The sequence below is a fragment of the Nothoprocta perdicaria genome, unplaced genomic scaffold, assembly GCF_003342845.1.
Source record: "Nothoprocta perdicaria isolate Ctin4 unplaced genomic scaffold, notPer1 scaffold_1, whole genome shotgun sequence".
NCBI lineage: Eukaryota > Metazoa > Chordata > Aves > Tinamiformes > Tinamidae > Nothoprocta > Nothoprocta perdicaria.
The window spans coordinates 1,898,415-1,919,594 of record NW_020454093.1 but is presented as its reverse complement, the minus strand read 5'-3'; the positions used below and the strand labels follow the sequence as shown (position 1 = coordinate 1,919,594).

Below are 21,180 nucleotides of genomic sequence, written 5' to 3'. Positions count from 1 at the left end.
ACATAGGGCCATTATGAAAATACATCCATTGTTTCAAAGATACATAGGTACAGCAATAAGAGTGCACTACAGACTAGTCAGGAGCAAATATATCCGGAGTGTAGGATGGGGACGCTGTAGTGTGGAAAGGCAGAACAACCATCTCTTAAATGAGAAGAAGAGAGTATGAAAATCTATCACAAAATCGATACATGATACTGATTTCAACTCAAACATTCTCCCATTGTGTTTGGAGACGGAAAATACCATTTTAGTTATGAGAATCATTCCTGTAACTCTGACTTACCTAAACTAATTCACTGAGTATATATCTCATTTTGTTGTTGTGCAAATAATTCTCAAGGACTTAGTGTAGTTGAGAAAGTCAGAATCTATTCCTAATGAAGGGAAAAATGCTTTGTGATCTCATCCCCACTTCTCTTTTCTGGAAATTCTTTCAGTGAAAGAATATGAATCTTTGTTCAATCAGTCATCATCTTTCTCTGGAAGAAAAGTTGTATATGTGTGTATTTTGTGTTAAGGGCATGGAGAAGACAGTTTTTTACTTTAAGGATCCCTCTGCCAAATAGCTATGTTGGATACCAAAATTCAGGTATAAAATTATGGAAACAAGATAGAAGGTATGAAACAGTGACTCTCAAAATTGAAAAGCAGCTCGTGTAAGTCTCATGTCACTTCTCCTGTGGGAGGCTCATGTGACCAAAGCCACAGCTTTGCAACAGAGGATCATGAAAGCAAATCAGGAGACCTCTTCRCCTAGTGAAAAGACATAACTGCAACATTGCAGCTCTTTGTCAGGAGGGGAAAGGGCAAAGAGTGACTGGATATTGGCCTGAGCTACCCAGATCTTCATGGGAATTTCTGGAAAGTAGAACATTGTGTTCACCAAAAGGAAAGTGAAAGGCTTTGAGGTGTTTGTTTAAACTTTGAAAGAATCATAGAATCATAGAATGCCGAAGGTTGGAAGGGACCTCAGAGGTCATCGAGTCCAACCCCCCTGCTCAYGCAGGGTCACCTAGAGCACGTGSCACAGGGCTGCATCCAAGCGGGTTTTAAAGATCTCCAAAGAAGGAGACTCCACAACCTCTCTGGGCAGCCTGTTCCAGTGCTTTGTCACCCTCACRGTGAAGAAATGCTTCCTTAAGTTCCTGTGGAACTTCCGATGCTTCAGTTTGAAGCCATTTCCTCTAGTCCTATCCCTGCCCACCACTGAAAAGAGGCCGCCCCCCTCCTCCTCACTGCCTCCCTTGAGGTATTTATACACGCTGAATGATGAAGAGATTACGCAGAGAAATATGCTTCTGAAAAGCTCAAAGAAACAACCAAGGCAGTATATCTTGGAGGAAGATTCATGTTTTCCTGTAACTCTTCCATGATCATTTTCCAAATCTGATTTGTCAGATGCCAGTGTTAAGAATAATCTTGCTCCAGTGACACAAATTGGAATTTGTGTCATTTATTTAGACAAGACTTGTTGGGTTATGAGCAAAACAAGCCAAATTCTGCTTCTGGAGGAGAAAAAATACGCATTCTGTCCTTCAGGCTTTCAGAGAATGTGCTGTTTTCTCTGCCTGACTTCTTAGAAGACACCTCCTGTGCTCTGAACATAATATAGAACCATAGCTACACTCAAACACACTGCAGGGAATAATGAATAACACATATGAATTCCTAGGCGATATTTTAATCTTGTTGGTGTTACTGTCTCTCTCCTGAACAGTAGACCACTGTCCAGGAATCTTTTCAGATTCCCAGAGAGACTGTTACCATRGCATTATATGACACAGGAGCACAGAGGGATTACTTATTGAGCAACRCATGCAAAAGATGCTTCCACATCATAATCTGGTCCATCCTTCCCAAGCAGCGTTGCCCAGAAGGACTTCTTCTCTCCAAACACAGCATTTCTCTTCCCTAGCGCTCTGAAAATCCCTACCCAAGCATTTCCRAGAACACTGTCATGCAACAGAGCTTGACACACATCCACCTTTAACAGAACTTCCCTTCTCTGCCAAGCCTGCTCCTCATGCCAAGACCACTCTTGAATTGCAGCAAGACCTCAAAATTTGGTTTCCATTATATTCATTCTTATTTTATGGTTTCTTTGCGAAGCAGTTATGGTATAAATGCAAGCAAGGTTATTTCTTTATCTTTTYCATGCTGATGAATTCTAAACCATTTTTATTCATGCAAAAAAAAAGGACATAGTACTTAACATGTCAGACTAGCATGAAGAATAGGTTGCTAGCACTGAAGAGAATGACCTACTGTTACTTCCAGACACATAATGACTGGACAGCACTTCTGCTGTCCATTCTTCTGGACAATGACTGTCTTTTGACTGGACAGCACTTACACCCAMGTTGCCTGGAAGCATTTTCAATAAAAATATTTGCCTAAAACTTAAGAGTCTGCAGGTTGCTTTATCCCACCCCTTGCCACAAAACCTTATAACGTACAGTTGATGTTGTCTGATTGTATTGCAAAATACTTTAATCAGACTCAAACCATCACAAGATTTCAGTCTCTCTTCCTATTAGCAATTATTTTGAATATTTTTGTCCATCTTCTTTTTTTTTTTCCCCTGGATTTGTACCATTTTGGTTGCTGAAAAGCTATCTCTGTGTATTGTATGGTTGCTATGAAGCAAGCTAAGGCTAAAGGATGTTTTATTAGCATGATTAGCATGCTAATTATGGCCCTAAATCATCAAAAGAATTAAAATATTCTGCCTGCTGGGATCGGAATTATGTGCTCAATGCAGCACTACAAATCACTTGATTTTCACCACTAGCAATGGTAATTGATTTTTTTTTTTTATTTTTCCAAAACATTTTCTGTACAGACCAATAATAGGAATTATTATTGGTTGTTGTTTCTTTTACAGGCCCGCAGTTAGAGGTGAGTTTGTGTTGACAGCAGGCTGTCTTCTCTTGCAGACCTCGCATCCTCCACGAGGAATGGCCAGCGTCTTCGGTCGTCTCCTGGCCGGCCGCGGAGCCGCYGCGCTCCTTGCGGCTGCGGGCACGGGGGCCCTAACCACGGGCTACCTCCTCAACCAGCAAAATGTTAAAGCTGCCATACATGAAAAACGGAAGCTCTTCCCTCCAAGGTGAGCGCTCGGGAGCTTGGTCGGCGGAGCGAAGGGCTGGTCAGCTGAGCTAGGCAGGGTATTTAGCTCACTRGGGCAGGACAGGGTTCCATTAAAGCTGCCCAGTACCTGCTCCTTCCCACAAACCTGCCAGCTGTGGGTCTGGAGCCGTGTTGCTCCACRACCTGAAAAACAGCATCATTTATTGAAAAGCAAGTTTAGATAGCACCAGCAATGGCCTTTGAGACCAGAGTGTAGGGATGTGGGATAATGTCAACACTCTCACAGAAACACTGCCAAATAATAGCAAGCCTAAAAAATGTTTCACATTTTAGACAAAGCATCAAATTAGCACTTATTTTATCTCATCAGTTCTTGAATGCTTTGCAGCACCTACGAGACTGGCTGGCTTTATAGATTTTATTGTTAGGACCTATATGAAAGTGTTTCCATTATGCAAGGTTTAGGGAAGTCTCTTATATAACTCCTGTACTTGAAACATACCTAATTCTATTGCAGACTGGTTGGTTGATGATTAGGAGGTAAATACAGACCTTCTCATGTGTAGGTTGACTTTGCTGACTGTATTTGTGAGAAACAATGTGGACTGAGAAACGATGTGGACCAGGCCCTGAAAGACTTTATTTATTTATTTAAAGTAGTATCTTAGTTAAAATAAATTTTTACAGAAATAATAGGTTGGTGCCTGAAGCAAAGTATTACCAAAAAGGTAAACGTGATCTGACTCACTTGCAAAAATACCTTACTRGAGCATAACTTCTTCACTGCCCCTGGTTATTGTACTGTGCAGCTCTCTGTAAACAATAAAACTATTGAAAGAATCACAAATATTGTTGAACAGCTAGATTCCCAGCTAATAGCAATCAGTGAACAGAATGAAGTTAGAGCTTTTTTAGTTTTTAAACTTTGAAGCTCATTGGGATTCATTTTCCTGGCTGCCCCAAGTAAGAGAAGGCTGCTCTCGTCTGTTAGTACAGCTGCCCATTGGTGCAGTGGGGAGGGATTTGAGCGTTTCTCCCCTTCCAAATCTCAATTACACCTTTAATCCAATTGACGTACTCCACATCCCGGTCACTTTGATAGGTTCATGAGTTAGCAAAGTTACTGCTTCCAGATACGATGTTAAGGGCTTGTGGTTTTCTTCCTCTTCAGTGCAGACTACCCGGATCTCCGCAAGCATAACAACTGCATGGCAGAGTGCCTCACACCGGCAATTTATGCTAGACTAAGGGATAAGATGACTCCCAACGGCTACACCCTGGACCAGTGTATCCAGACCGGCGTCGATAATCCCGGCCACCCTTTCATTAAGACTGTGGGCATGGTTGCAGGTGATGAGGAATCCTATGAGGTAAGCTGTTTGCCAGATGCCAGAGGAATGCCAATTCTCAGTAAGATATACATCCCTAAAATAAAGCATATCCCAAAGATCTATTATGGGCAGGTCAAGTGCATAAAATAATGTTTCCTTTTTATGAGGATTTGACTGTTCTTCCACAGTGGAAAACAGAGTGAATATGAGGCGTCACTAAAAGTGCCCTCTCTGCTGCAATCCAAGTTAATGAAACGTGGCTGCTCGGGAGCAATGCTGCAGCTGCCGCCAGGAGCTGCCGGCCTTCCTGCTAATGAGTAGCAAAGCAGCCCTATGCAAAAACAGCCCTATGCAAATCTGATTTAGTTTGCTAATTTGGACATGGTAACTGCTTCGAAGGGCTCTGCCACAGCTTTTGCTGTACAGCAGTGATGGTGATTGCGGTGGGTACTGACACACCAGTGCTGCATGGCTCTAGCACCASTGCCCAAGGGCAGGGAAGACATGAGTACCCTCCATGACCCAAAACCAGGGCACAAGCTGCCGGGTGACTCTGAGTGTGTATCCTGGTTGCTAATACATCCTGAAATCTAATCTGGGTGCTGCCACAGCCAGTACCTGGCATAACTGGAGTAAGCRTGTAACTAAATCAAGGTGAAGCTGCACGTTCTTTTTTGTGTGAGGATGAGGAACCACTGCTGAATGAATTCCTGGTGCCAGTTTCTGGAGGAGGACTGCCCAAGACCTGTGCATTCTCATAAATACTCCTTTCTGTCAGCACTGGCAAAGCCCCTTTASGGTGGTCATCCAGGAACCAGCGCCGAGGGGTTTCTCCTGTAGCTGAAGCTGGCACATGAAGGTGTGGATATTCTGTACTCTTCCTAGATTCTCTTGACTCCCTAGGTGTTTGCTGAGATCTTTGACCCTGTCATTAAAGCAAGACATAATGGCTATGACCCACGCACAATGAAGCATCATACAGACCTGGATGCATCCAAGGTAGGATTCAAATAAAAAAAGAAAATAAACATTCAGTGCTGCTTCTCACAATAGTGATATTGTCTGTAATTGTATTTTCCCCCCAGTAAAACTCCAAAGGAAATAATTTTAGGGCTAAAGAAATCAGGATACCACAATAACTAAAATGTTATATCCTAAGAGTATACACCTAAATAAAATGACACCTATTCTGTCCTAACTTTTTGCAAGAGTGTTTGTTGGATTAGTTTAGGTTTGCTATGCTGCCAAGGTTTTCAGCATCCACTGAAGGGCGGACCCAGCCCAGCATCTACATAGCCTTTATTTCCCCTTCTAATTTCCCCTCTTGTCTGGGCTTCCTTCACCTGACTGCTTTTAGTGAATGTGTTCAGATCCACCATGACTTCATGCAAAAGTTGATTGCCTTCACAGTTCAACCGCAGCGTAGTTTAGCATCAGCTTAGTCTTCCCTCTTGCAAAAGATCTTCCAATTTGTCCTTGTGCCTCTGCCCATATCCAAGTGTCCAAAGGCCGCTCAGATTCTTTAATCATCTTCCACGTGGGAGCTAAGAAGGATCAGTGGTAACTTCACCACACTGAGTCTGTGCAATAATCTTGGAGTTTCTAAAAAAGCTCTGTATCTGAAACTCGGAGGTGTTCTTAGCAGTCTGAGTATTTGTGATATCTAGGAGAGGTCATGCTCCCTGGAGAGGAGGATACCCTTTGTTGTGTGTGATGAGCTTTTCAAACACGGGGCACGCCACGGGGCGCCATGTGTGACACAGGAACGTTCCTCCTTCAGATCACCCAGGGCCAGTTCGACGAGCGCTACGTGCTCTCGTCGCGGGTTCGCACCGGGCGCAGCATCCGGGGCCTCAGCCTTCCCCCGGCCTGCAGCAGGGCCGAGCGGCGCGAGGTGGAGAACGTGGTGGTCACCGCCCTGGCTGGCCTCAAAGGAGACCTCTCGGGAAAGTACTACAGCTTGACCACTATGACTGAGAAGGAGCAGCAGCAGCTCATTGATGTAAGTACAGCTCCAATACCGGCACCATCTTCACTGGCTCGCGTTTCTTTTCATCTTTGTCTTTCTTTGCTGCACATGATTTTCTGGGTAGCTAAGAAGGATAATTACAGYGTTAGCCCAATAGTCAATGGCCTGACAGTATTTTTGTTACAGTGATAAAGTGTCCAGGGATAGTACTTGGACTAAATACTTTGCCTAAACACATACTTTGCAGGTCCAAAATGTGGTGCTGTATTCAGGTAGTATGTCAGATCAAATGTATTCAGGTACATTTGATTTGTGTTGAATCAAATATGTATATAGCCRGTGCTTCCTCTTTGGCCAAATAATAAGGTCAATTCAGGACTCTTTAAATTATTTCCTTGTATAGAGATTCTCATTTTCCATAAGAATAACCATTTAAACTAATATTACACTATGATAACTATTATCTGTTAACTGTCTTCTAGGCTGTTCTGGTGATTGTTTTTCTGTTTGTGTGTTTTGGAGGGGGCCATAATGTCTTCTAAGTCACAAGTACATTAATTCTAATTCTCSAACGTGACTGTAGCAAACTGCAACCAGGCCACCTTTTACCAGCCCTGTAATGTGTATGTAAGGACTTGAAGGCTCAGGCCTGTAACAATAGTTTCCATCGTCACACAGATGGGAACACAAGGAGACATGGATTTTGTCAGAGCATCTCACTGTTCAGTTCCTACAGAGAGATGCTTGAGATATCAAAGTTTCCAAGTGCTTTTCTGATAAAAATGGACAACAGTCAACCGTCTTGAAAATCCATAACAGGGATTCATATTGAGACTTTAAAAATTACAAAAGTCTAGAAGATTGTTTAAGAAAAAACAAACCTTGAATACGCATCGTAATTACCCAGAGGAGTGGCTGTACCCTGTTACCTGTATTCACRGCGCAATAATCTATGACATCAACCAAAAAGGGAGCTGATGAAGTAACATAACTATTTATAACCCTTCAACTAGGTGTCACAGCCTGGATTAACCAGGAGTTAAGAATTTATGTAAGGTCAGTAACATTTTCATTGAACGTCTTTAGTAATATATTTATTGATAAGTCATTGATTACCTGTTCTAGGTTTTTTTTTATTGCCTTTTTTCAGCAGTAGAGAGCTGTTCAAGGAGCACAGATCAAAATAGGACTGCCAAGAATATAATTCCTTCATGATTTACAGGTTAACTTATTTGGAAAGTGAAACAGCATTCATTGATTCAGCAWTTTATCTTGTCTTATTTGTTTGCTTCCATAATAATGCAAATTTATAATTGTCAGGACATTGTAACCTCAGATTCCACCTTTATCTCATACCATTACTTCCTTCCTTCAGTATTTTAGGATCTTGAGTCTCAAAGGTGTCAGGCTTTCTGCCAAGTTTTAATGAGCCCCGTTTGATCATGGTGAGATCAAATCAGTGAGACCTGAATGGCATCCAACCACRGAGTCATTCAACACAGGAGCCTTTCAGTGCTTTGTGGATTTGGGTCACGGGCTTACAAGGAAAGCTACTGTTCACCTGATTGCTTGTGCAAGGAGATACTTTTCTCTCACTCATTAATGTAGTGGAGCAAACTGATGGACACACATACTGTGTTCTGGGATGAGCAGAGAGAACTCTATTGCTTGTGCCCTGTATGGTTGGTGTTCTGGCTGCATCATGCCCAAAACAGGCCATTTGAAGATGAAGGCCTAAAATCTTCCAGTGRGGGRAAAAAAAAAAAAAAAAAAAAAAAGGTAAAGCTTACCAGCTTCTCCACCATTCCCATATTTATATTGCATAGCTTGCCTCCCAACTCTCAATTAAACCCTAGAAAAGAGAAACAAAAAATAAAAAAAAAACACAATATTTGATATGACAGTATTTGAAGATTTAAGAACTAGTAGTTTTTCAGCACAGACATGAAAAGGAAATACTTATTTTCTTGGAGAAAAAACAGTTCAGTTAAGAAAAGAAAAATAAATTATTTGGCACATGGCAAGTCTCTAGCACACCAAATGCTATGTTTGATAAATCAGAAATAAAATTTCTGAGGAGGAACTGAATAAGCCTGTGATTTCAAAAGGTCAAGCACTGTTTTAATTCCTACTGTGCTTTCTTACTCAAAATAAATTGCCAAATCTCTATCCTGGAGAAATCGCCTTTCAGAACTCAAATCAGTTATTTTGCTGTCTTTAAAGACTCGTTGCCTTCTCCCTCCTTGCAATTAATTGGTGTGCAGCTACATAGCTCTGGTTATAGTGCCCTGTATCTCCACGGAGTCCCCTTTGCTGCATATATGTGGTCCCTAGGTCACTTCCTCTGTTTCTTTCCCACATTTGCAAACACCCTGGTTTTAGTTTTCAATCAGGAAGGACCCACATTCACAATGTGTCCTGTGCAGTTCACTTGTGTATCAATGACCTTCCCATTAAGTGTGTAAGTAAGTGCTATATTGCTCCCTGAATAAACATGGCCTTTGTTTTGTTTCCYCTTTCTCTCTCCCCGGCCCCTTTTGGTGTCTAGGATCACTTTCTCTTTGATAAGCCCGTGTCCCCTTTGCTAACATGTGCAGGGATGGCACGTGACTGGCCAGATGCCAGAGGAATCTGGTATGTTGTGTGACATGCAGACGCTTGTGTCATGCTTTGAAGATTGTTTTACAAGTCTCCTTGCTTGCCCTAACCCTGCAGTCGCTCTGTCCTGGTACTCACAGCATGCTCTGTTGTTTGTGTTTTTAATGCTCTTGATKAATTTTTTTAAAAAAAGGAAAATCCAACAATGAATAATGCTGCAGGTAACACCTTTATATTCATAGAAGTCATCATTAATGGCAGCAACACAGAGCAGCATCATAAGCACGACTGCTTCCTTGGCTTTTTATCACTTTTTCTTTCAATTTCTAGATAAAAATTTGATTTGGGGAAAGAGCCATTGACCACCATGAAATAAGCTGGGCAGAGGCTAGAAGTGCAGTCTGAAGCTGGGCTGTAGCAATGCTGCTAGCTGGGGATCATTGGCAATACAGTTGCAGGATACTACACTGTATATTCCTTCCTCCTCTCCTCATTTTCTAAGAACAGGATGTTATTTTAGGTACCTGAATTGCAAGGAATCCTTTCTTTTGGAATAAACTTCTGAATAAAGAGCACACTCATCGCTTAGTGGAGGCAGCCGTGCAGAGAGCAGCACCTGCATCCATCCTGGCCTATTTCCTGGCACTTCCAGATGCCGTAACTCTGGAAAACCGGTGAATAGGGATTCTGAGAAATCCTCCAGCCCCGCGTGGAATGAGGGCTGCCAGAGAGAATGGGTCTTTATGTGGAAAACAATCTGGAATTCAAGCAGTGCATTCAGCAGCAGCATTGCTGGKATGAGCTAAACCCAGCAGTGAAGAGGCACCGGGGAGCCTGATGAGAAGGAAATCTGTGAGGAGTTTTTATTTCAGTGAGCTTCAGGTTAGCTCCGTGGGGCCCATTTTAATCTGAGAAAGAGACTTGTTCCAGAAAAAGATGAGGAATCTGATGAATCCCTTTCATTGACTCTCCAGTCAAACAGAGAAAGTGCCAGCAGTGCAAATGCTATCAAGGGAACTCCCGAATAAAATAGATCTGTCTTTGGCTTGTTTTGCTTGTGCCCTTGTTAGACTCTGCCCAACCATCCCCACCTGCTTCATAGGAAAAGAGGGCCACTATTGCAAGGCACTGATGTAGACCYTAGCTCATTGCAGGTGCTGGGTCAGGCCAACATCAATCTCTTTGGAAAATCCTGCCCTGAATATCTGTATGTGAGTGAAGAGGAGGTGGCCGGACCTCCCTGTCGCTCTGATGTTGGGCTGTAGGATATGGCATCTGTCCAGCTTTACACCCACAAACTCCAGCTGTGAAAAGGGAGTTGCAGTAAAGGACAAGCTGGAAGTCAGGTAAACTTAAACTCCTGGGTTTGATGTGTTTTGAGGTTGGTAATATTCTGCTGTTTGTATGARCAAGTCTAATCTTATCAATCACTTCCTACATTCAGTAGCAAGACTGCTGTAAAAGACAGGAAAAAAGGAGAAAAGCGAGGAAAAGTGACCTCAGGTCTGACCTAGCACTTCATAAACCAAGCCTTGCCTGATCGGTTGGAAGCAGGAGGGGCTAACTGCTCTCCAGGCATTTTTATCTTGATTGACAAAGCAGCAGCGTCTTTGCTGTCCCAAAGCAACACGTAGCTGTTCTCCTGAGACGTGGGATTTGACGGGACATGGCAGGGCCATGCTCCCCAGAGGTGCAAAGCGATTCCCAAGAGAATGCTGGTAGTAGATGGCCACGTCCCCCCAATGCCTAAGCGGGAGGTTTTCTTCTAGCTGCACCATTTTCTTAGGAAAAAAAGATGCCCAACTTGCCTCTTCCTGGCAGTGTCCAGTCGGGTTCCCTCCCAGCTCAGGATCAGGATCAGGGCAGCATGGTGTGATCTGAGCCAGCCCCTCTAGCCGCTGGGGCCTGCAAACCTTGCCTAATTCCCCTGGCATGGGGGTTGGCGCCGCTCGCACCCCTAACCCCGCGCAGCAGTGTTATTGTGCAGTGCTTCATGTCTCCACAGGCCTGAAAGGCTGCGATAAAACTAATGACACTGGGAATTATTTTTCAGGGCTTATCTTGTGCTTTAAAGCCCCATGTTTTTCTCTTGACCAGGCACAACAACGACAAGACGTTTCTTATCTGGATTAATGAAGAGGACCACACCAGGGTGATATCCATGGAAAAGGGAGGCAACATGAAGCGGGTTTTTGAAAGATTTTGCCGTGGTTTAAAAGAGGTACTAAATCAATGACGTTTTTATTCCCGTTTTGTTTATTGCTGGGTTCTTGTCACCACTGCTCACTCTAGTTAGCCCTGAATTGACATCTCCAGGAGCAGCAAAATCAAGGGACACCAGTCCAAATGCCAACCTATGTTAATGGCAATTAAAGAAGGAAACAAGGGCAAATTGTTAGCAGAACGGTGGGGCAAAAATAGATTAAATGTCTTTGTAGCTTTTATATTGCCATCTTCAGCACTGGCTGACTAAAGAAGTATCCCTTCCTTGCCACCTTGTGTCTGCAGGCTGTGGAAATTCATAAGTAAAGCATTTTATTTTGGAAGCCCAGCCTGTTGGTGGTAATCCCTGATTCTGACAGTGCAGTGGACGTTGCTGAGGGCTGCAGGACTCAGGAGGGAGGATGGCCTCCCTGGCTGCCCTTAAAATCCTAAAGGATTAAAATCCTAAGGACTGGGAGGTAGGGCTCCTTACTCTGCTCCCACTATTCATAAAGGAAAGAAGGCTCTTAGAAGGAGGCCAAGTGGACAGAGCAGGGAACCACCATCTCTGAGTGTGGATTTGGAACCAGAAGACGACAACTTTGGAGCCTTCCTTAGGAGGTTTGAGCAAGTAGTGGGTTTTGGAGCATGGAAATACAAAGGCACCTACTGGTTACTTCTTTGGCACCAAGTGGTTCCTGGTGTCCTTTACACTTCTCAGGGATGCCCGTAACACTGAGCAGCACACAGGATTGCAGCATAAGCGACAGGGCTTGCGGATGTTTTCCCGGGTTTTCCTCTGCTATGGGGTTAGGTCATGTCCAGCAAAACTGGATGCACAGACCCTGACCGGGAGAAGCGGTCAGGGAGCCCCAGGAACTGTCCACAGCAAATGCCTCACAGCAGGAAGTCAGATCCAGTTGCTTACCATTAATAATTCTGGTGTCCTTGCAGACTACATGAATGATGTTAAAATCGCCCTTTGTTTCATATCTTTCTGCAAAATATAAGTATTTCCTAAATTGCAGCAGGCCTGAGTATCTGAATAAGTATCTGACTCTCTTCTGGCAGTGACTGTTCTGAATGGAGTCAGTAGTGGGATCACAGAAGCAGGGCTGGGATGTGCTGCTGAGGGGAGAGAATAGCRGCTTATTCAGAGGTCAATTGACCTTTATGATGTTCCTGTGGATAATGACTTCGGTCTCCCTTGCTAATTGGACTGTAGATGTACTAATGAAAATCATTATATAGGTCATCTTGCCCTGGAAGCAGGGCTGTTAAACGTAGGCATTTAGGAATCACAGAAATTATAGGAAACTGCACTTCAGCGCCTTGCGTTTGCTCTGCAGTGTTTGAGGCTTGGCAGCTTGTGCTTTGCAACATCACCCCCCMCACACCAAGGCTGGAAACTAATTTATAGCCTAGATAAGTAATTCTTATGTAAAAATATGGCTCCCTGGGCTAGGGCAATACAAAACCATCATGACAGGGAGAGTTGTGACAAARTGACAGAGTCTGCAAGCCAGTGGGAGCAAGCAAATGAGGAGGAGTCCTTGTAATATTCCCTGGGGACCTTGGTGCCTGATAAGCACCAAGATTTGCATGAGATCCCAGCCAGACTCTGCTCAGGGTTATATTAATGCACCTCCTTTGCTGCCAGTGGCATTCATCATGAACATAAATACAAGGTGGAAAGAATTTCAGCTACAAACAAATGTCAGAGGATGAGACATTTGTATGCATCGCTGTCTTTCTCCTTTCTCTCTTTTTTTCTTTACCTTCACAGGTTGAAAGATTAATTAAAGAGCGAGGCTGGGAGTTCATGTGGAACGAGCGCCTTGGCTATGTTCTGACTTGTCCTTCCAACCTGGGAACAGGTTTACGCGCCGGAGTGCACGTTAAGCTGCCAAAGCTTAGCAAGGTACATAAGTCATTGCAAAGGCTAGTGACATAAGTCAGCCCTTCATCTGATTTATAAGGGAATAAATGAAAAACGACAGCTTGCAGTGATCGCACCTTGGCGGGATGTGCAACAGCAAGRGATAATGCACGACTAATGGAACATACTTTTGTTCTGCAAATTATTGTATTTGTTATGGAAATGACTCTGCTCAGCAGGCAGCCACCAAGACAGGCTGTGATCCAAACACACACCATCTATCTCTGCCTGTCTTTTGGGGGATTCTGTAAAGTCATGGGTAATGGCATTAAAAGGAGGCAGCACAATAAGTAGGGCAACTCTTCCTTCTGCTAGGATCCCAGGTTTCCCAAAATCCTGGAGAACTTGCGGCTGCAGAAGCGCGGCACTGGTGGCGTGGACACRGCAGCTGTGGCCGACGTCTATGATATCTCCAACCTGGACCGCATGGGTCGATCAGAGGTAACCTGTTCTTTTTTGCTTTTAAACACCACAGATCTGTACTTGTGTGAGTCAGTGTCTCTGCATTTGGGGGTCACTGATTTTACTCACACCGCGGCCTTCAGCAGAGCTAGGGCAGTTTTTGCCTCTGGTGGCTCTGCCCCAAAGGAAGCCTGTCCAGCAATGCAAAGACATGAAGTGTCACCCCTGGGCCCTGCCTGCGGAGCTGCACGCTGAGRTGAGGAGGGTTAGACCTGATCACTTCTCCGGAAGCTATTTCCATTTGAGTGCCAAAGTTCTGGGTCAGAAATAGTGGAAATGCCCCCAARGCCTGATGGAGAGGCTGCTCGCCTGGCGGGCCTCCTTCCAGTTCTAGCATTTTACAGAGCAGAAGAGCTCCCACCAGCGAATCCACTCGAGGATGGGGGAGAAACCTCCTCCCTGGGAGAAAAGTTCACCCATGGCCATAGCAAGAAGTGAGATAAAAATTAACCTTGCAAGACTATGTAAGGCCAGCACTTCTAGCACTCAGCTAGTAAGTAGGAAATGTAGATTGAAATCTTCTGTCAAACAAGCCTTTTCCTTGCTATGTGGGTGCTCTAAGCCCTCCACTAAGGCCTGTTGGGCAGGTCCCAGTGGGATCAGTGTCTGCTGAGGACTTCTGCTCCCCGGTCTCCTTTAACAGGGTTTGGTCTCGGCTGCCACCCTGCACGTGTGAGGCCTTGAGGGGCCGCCTGCTTGCTTAGCAGCAAAGCTTCCATTCCCCTGGGACCTCACTGCAAGCTAACCCCAGAGCAAAGCAGAGCACCGGCTTTGGGAATATCCACCCCGAGGACAGAGCCCCGGCCCTCGGCGGCCCCGGCCCTCAGCGCTCCGGCATGGCTGCCGTCTGGCCCTGCTGCTGCTGCCCAGCATGGAGTCCAGCCGGGTCACAGGATGGCTGAGGTCGGAGGGGAYCTSYAGAGCYCATCCAGTCCCACYGCCCTGCTCCTGCAGGGACACCCGGAGCCGGGGGCGCAGGGCTGYGTCCAGGCAGGATTTAAGGCCCTCCCGGAGCAACGCGCCGAGGCGGCCGCCTCGCGCTTCCCATCTCCGGCACAGCGCGTGCGGCTCGCGTGCGCTGTGTTACCTGGATGTGCTCTTAAACGTCTGTCCTCACAGCTAAGGGGGTGCGGACAGGGCGTTGGAGACATCCAGTTCTGGAGTTTGGGGCCTATCCTCACAAGTAGGTAGCCATCTTATACTCTGTCCTTAAACATATAGGAGTGAGAAGCTATTAACTTGTATTATCTGCAAAAAAAAGTATGCAACCAAGTCATTTATCCACAACGGAAACACCACCATGCGTGCTTTATACTAAGATAACACTAATAATTTAAAAGGATTACACAGCGTGATTAATTGCTACAAGATGTACTGGCAGATGGCTTGAACCTATGAATTTTTGCTTATATGAAGATTTCCGCTGTCAGCAGTACCTCATATAGTAAAGACATGAAGAGCTGAGCCAATAAGATAGAACCCCTACTGTGAAGATCTCTGAATCTAAATAAGACAAGATAAATTTAAGAGTACAGAAATGTTTTGTTATAGGATAATATAATAGAAATCCCACTATGTGCTAAATATGTTTGTAGAAATGAATTATGTTCCTAAAGGTGCAAGATAAAACTGTTAGTATTTTTGCTTTGTTTCAGTAACTGGTCAATGTGCAATTAATATGGCATTTCTTTTCTCCTGGAGGCTGCAAATTCAGACCTCTGGTTTATAAAAACACAATAAATTGCTAATCCACTGAATTGCTTTGTAGTAAAAACTAATCCTCTGAAAATCACTCCATCATAATAAAGAGACAACAGGATTTACTTTCTGAATTCAATTTTAACAAGCGAGTCCTTAAAGGTTCCCAATGAACCATTTCATGAAAAGAAACAAATCAGTGCTATGGGTGGCTGGCAACTGTGAAGTGTCCCCTGGAGTCCTTGTGTCCCTGCCTGCCCAGGAGCTCTCCTGAGGACCAGCCAGCTCATGCTCCTTGGGGCCCTGGGCAGCGGAGAAAGCCAGCACAGGATTAGGATGAATCCTACTTCAGGAACAGGGATCCTGGGCTCAATGAAACAACATCTCCGAAACTGCCACCCCTGCCACAACCAGCAGAACATTTTTTCCCTGCAAAAGTCTAATTGCAGTGGTGGGGGATGCTCATCTGCAGGGGCAGTGCGTGCACTGTGAGGGAGTCTGGTCTTCTCAAAGCCCTTTGAGCCTAACTGAAAGCTGAACTCAGTGAAGCTTAGCCTGAGCTAGAATTACTGCGGCCTTGCACTGGGTGGGTGCCTGTGTGGTCTMAAGGATGACACCTTCCTTGCCCCTGGTCCTAGCACTGCCCTTGCCACGCGTGCCGGCGTTGTCTTCCCCTGTTAGCAGTGTTAGCTGAACCTGTCCTATWTCTGTTGCTCTTGTTGCAGGTGGAGCTGGTTCAGATTGTCATTGATGGGGTCAATTATCTAGTTGACTGTGAGAAGAAATTGGAAAGAGGTCAAGACATCAAAATTCCACCTCCGTTGCCTCAGTTTGGCAGGAAGTGACCCTGATGGCTGATAACCGAGGGTAAATACTGCTGCCCTTCTAACAGAAAGGCACCTCTGTATATCTCTGTATAAATATCTTGTGTAATAAAACACTACCTGATAACCCAGTGTCTCTTTAGATACCTGGTTACACTGGCAAGAAACCAGTGCAGTGTGTAGGATGTGCCCACCTGCCTCCATACACTCTTTTATGAGGATTGCTTCCCTTTTCTGCTTCCATCCAATCCCTCTTTACCTTTCTTGGCTGGTGATTGAGAGATATTATTTAAATAATAATTCCATAGGCCATATTTCTACAGGCTGCTATGATCACCTGCCTGTCATTSACAGAACCACTTCTCTCCAGTGACTGCCCCGGCGGGGAAGTCTGGCAGCGTGACGGGCAGGTGCTGAAAATGCTCATTTTGTCTCTGACATTCATGGTAGGCATGGTAAGGACAGCAGTAAATTAGAGCAGACAGTTGCACATGGTCTCATTCCATGTGCAACATGCTCCGTCTTGGAGCTGGTGTTGCTGTTTCAACAGCTTTATTACCAACCTGGAAGACGGGCTGCATTACACCCCTGGCTGGCAGCCACTTACCACTAGGACTCCTTGGAGGTCACTGCTGGAGGTGATGATCCTGCTTTAACATCTTCATTAATGACCTGGGTGATGGGGTGCCTTACACCCCCAGCAGGTCCACTGATGGTGCTAAGTGGCAGGGAGCAGTTCATGAGCAAGGCAGCTCTTCAGAGGGACTGTAGAATAGCACTGACTGAAAACTTAGGAAGTTCAAGGGCAAATGCAACTTGGGTTGGAGTAATCCCATGCAGCAGCACGGGCTTGTGGACATCTGGCCAGTAGGCAGCTCTGCAGGGACTTGAGCGTCGTGGTGGACAGCAAGTTGAGCGTGAGTCAGCCGCGTGGCTGTGCTGGGCTGTATGGCACACAAGTGCAGCCAGATGGAGGGAAGTGCTTGTTCCCCTCTACATGGCACTTGCAAGTCCACATCCAGAGTCCTGCAGCCAGTTTGGGGCTCCCCAGTAGAGGAAAGACAGTGACAAACTGGAGCAGGTCCTGTGCAGGGCCACCAAGATGGACAGAGGCTGGAGCACATGACTAACGAGGTAAAGCTGAGGGTTTATTCAGTGAAAAATAGAGGGCATCTTATTGCTGCCTACCCAGGAAGATGCGGATGAGACAAGAAGCCAGAGAACTGCTCTGACCTTCCCGTGCTCTCCGGGGCAGGGAGCCACAAACCTGCCCAGGCTCAGGTACCTGTCTCTAATCTACCATCTACTCATCTGCCACTACTAAGCTGCACCYTTCCCTGCACTGCTGGTGCCCAAGTGCGTCCTTCACAACTGAAATATTCTCTTTTATATGGGTTGTTTTATAAGGGCTTCTTTCTTGCCACTTCCAYGCCTCACYGTTGTGGTCTTTCTCACTCTGTGTRATACTTACAAGCAAAACCCATCCGTCACCAGCAAAACCCATCCGTCACCAGGAGGGTTCCCTGTAACCAGGACTTTATGACTGGGGCACCAGGTGCACAGAACTGACTTATTTTCTGAAGTCTGTCTTAAAAGCTTAACCAGCAAGTCTGCAGCTTTGACACTGGTAATGGATTTCCCTCCTGACACACCTAAAATCATGYGCTGACCTAGCAGGAACTGACTTAAAAGCTCACGAAACTCTCACTCTTACAACACTAACACACATGTGGGCAGACCTGATGTCATTCTTCTGCGGAAATATTATCCAAAAAGGCAGCAGATGGCACAGGGAATGGATTACAGCTAATATTTATATGCAGAATTATTTGACTAATATGATTTGTCAGACTGTAATCTAAGACCTGCCAAATAATTACTATTCATCTTTTTCTACTGTAATTCCTTTCACAGTTTACTTTCAGCTTAAGGCCTAATTAAAAGATTAAGGACTTTAAGCAGCCATTTCTTTTGCCTGCAGAGCTGCCTGAAAACGCGACACGCGCTGACGTGCAGTAGGTGCAGTGCAAAATCCCATTAAGGCGCCGCTTCCCGCAACACACGGCCCTCCCTTGCACGGGGCCTTGCTGCTCACTGGCACCATTTTTAATTCTCTCAGAAGAAATTATACCAAAGATTGCGTTTTTAGTGGAAAAGTACATTACAATAATAAGATTATYGGTAAAGCTGGGTAATAAATGAATTTTGCTCACCTATCTCTTTTTCTGTGACCTCACCCAGTTTTTCCAAGGGTTTCCTAGACAAACACATGCCCTCCGCTGTCAGCGGAGTTTAGCTTATTTCTTGCACTGGTTCACGCTCCTTTGTGATACATGGCAGTGTCCACAGGTTTTCTGTCTTATCGGTCCAGATTTCATTCCTGCCGAGCAGGGCTTCTTGTAACTCCGCTCTTTGYGACAGGTTTCTGTCGCAGTTGCCCATTTGGCACCACTGGGATGCATGCAGTTACCAGGGAGAGCTGAGCTCCTCCGGACATGAGCAACGACCCCAGCTTGAAACAGTTAATATATGTGTCTTTAAGTCTCAAAGGCCTCTCTGTTGTTGAGGCTTGATAGGTAGCTAAATCTATCACCAAATGTATGCCTGTATTATAAAGCATACACTTATGTGTATACATATATACCTATACAAGCACACACACACACACATGCACATACATATGGATTGTATATGTTGTACATATTCAAGCTGTGCCTCTGTTTTGACTGACTACAAGGATGGATTTCCCTCCTCAAAGCCCCAAGGCCTTCTCAAGCCAAACCATTGAAGAAAGCAACAACAAATTTCCAGTTCTGCAAACCTTGAAGATGTACCCAGGTGCCTCATTGCAACTGAAGCCAAACAGGAGCCTTCCAAAACAGGAGCCAGTTTTCCAGGCGCCTTTGGGCACTGAGATATTTGCTGCCAGGCCATGATCACTGCTTGCAAATGACAGCAGGGACACGCAAGAGTGCAGGCACCTCGACTTTCCTCTGCAGGAGTGAGGTGCCCGTATCTCCTCGGTGGACAGAAATCAGACAACACAGTCCTATGTAACCATCAGAAGCAGCACGCTKAGCTCTCAGTGCTTAGCATGCCCAGGAACGGATACCTATGGAGCTACTTCTGCTCGATGTTTTAGATTCGCTATCTTCTTTTTCTATCACTGGCTTTATTTAAAACACAGCCAGTACTGCAGAAGAACAAGTGCATTGCATGCAAACAGGCGCCCGTGGATTGCAGAGGATGAGGCGCTCTGTGTGCACACAGGACCCCAACAGCTGTAGAAATAAAACTTTATTTGATATTAAGTGACTAGATAAGGAGCACTCCTATTTAAGTTTAAAGCCATATAGTTTTCTCCTATATGTTTCTGAAAAAAAAAGTTATCCTACAAAACAACAATGTTTCCTTAACAGGGAGCTATCAAAAATAACAAGGGAAATTCTATTTATGACTGTGTGTGTCTAATAATCCTCTTCACCTGAATGATGCCTTCCAATTTTTCATTTGGATAAAGCAATATTAGAGGGCAGAGTATGTTCACGGTATAAAGTAACCAACTAGCCAACTGCAGGCTAGCCATTAAAGGCCTCGGTTCATCCAGGCATTTAAGCACTTACTTACCTAAAAATAAACCTTCAAACGTGTGGGTTGACCTAGCAACACATTTAAGCACTCATTTAAATGCCTTGAGGAATTAGAGTCACGGGGCCCATGAGCTGGTGGAGCGAACACAGGCCGTGGCCGGGCGAACTGCCTGCCCGCGCGCTCGGCATCCCAGCACTGACAGCAAGATCCGTCCATGGGAGGCACCGAATACGGAGCATGTCACCGACCGCCAGGGACAGCCAGGAAAGCCAAAAAGCATCAGTAACCTGCTCAGTTTGGAACTAAAATAAGTAAATAAAACAATCAGTCGTCATACAGGAGTCCTCAGAATATTGCAGCTACAGCAATTTAGGCAGCAACAGGATTTACCTGTTGCTTTCTCCACCCAGGCTTAAATCAAAATAAAAACAACTAGAAAAATGTCATCCTGAGGCCATGACAAGCATGGTTCGCTCTCCAGAGATCACAGGCAAAACCCACACAAGCACAATCGGTACCGSTGGGGCTTCTTCAGCAGACATCCCTTCTCTTTGGGGCTTTATGGGTTACACTCGCAGTCAGAACAGGAGCAAAGTCAGCGGTCAAACTTTCCAAAGCAGCCGCGGCTGCGACACACGCACAGTGGGTAAATGGCTCTTCCTAAAACACCAGCTCATGCCCATGCAGCACTCGTGCTGCCCGTCTGATCTGCTGCTAATTATTTCTGAATCTGTGTTGCTGCCTGATGGCAGTCATGGTGTTTAACAGCAAAGTCCATGTCCTCTTTGCGCACACCTCCCTCTAGTGGGCACAGAGCCCCGGAAAAGGAGTAAAATACACACGGTAATTTCTCTAGAAAGACATAAAGATAAATAATAAAGGGGGAAAAATGGTGTCCAGCAGCTTTTATAACATCACCTCTTATCTGCCAAGGGAAAAAAGTAATGGCAATCTAGTGAAATGCTGAAATTACAGGAGATTGAATCGAGAAGCAATTCTTGCTGTGTCTATAAACGTCTACTTCATGGCTATGCAGGGACTTCTATACGTCTAATGTTCTATACGTCTAACATTCTGTAAGTCCAAACTTTCTAAACTGAACGTTTACTTCAGTAATGAGTACTGAACGTTTACTTCAGTTACTTCAGTAAGTGTAAATGTCTTCATTTGCGTTGTGGAGCTTGGGAAAGGCTTCGAGGGCAGGATTCTGTCAGGAATTACAGCCCGGGGCTGTGCCCGGTGAGGCGCCCGCTGCGGCTGCCAGCGGAGAGGAGCGCGGGGCCCCGCGGCGGCCTCCCGGGGGTAGGGGAAAGTGTTTGTAGTGCAGCGACAGACCAACGTCATTTAAACGGATTTAAACGGAACGGCGGGGCCAAGGTCGTGCTCGTAAGGAAGCGCCGCTGCGCCGCTCAGCTCCCCTCTGCGGGAGGATGAGGCGCCGTGCCCCTTGCCCCGTGCCCGGGCCGTGCCCGG

General features: G+C 45.3%; 1 protein-coding gene across 1 annotated transcript; it reads left to right on the top strand.

Moving 5' to 3' along the window:
• Window positions 1-2,943: 2,943 nt before the first annotated feature.
• On the top strand, window positions 2,944-16,237 carry CKMT2 (creatine kinase, mitochondrial 2). The gene is made up of 9 exons (XM_026035903.1): window positions 2,944-3,112; window positions 4,265-4,463; window positions 5,328-5,423; window positions 6,205-6,426; window positions 8,942-9,027; window positions 11,089-11,212; window positions 12,980-13,114; window positions 13,448-13,573; window positions 16,018-16,237. The coding sequence occupies exons 1-9, from the start codon at window positions 2,961-2,963 to the stop codon at window positions 16,135-16,137; spliced, it is 1,260 nt and encodes a 419-aa protein (XP_025891688.1). The 5' UTR covers window positions 2,944-2,960; the 3' UTR covers window positions 16,138-16,237.
• The last annotated feature ends 4,943 nt before the right edge of the window (window positions 16,238-21,180 follow it).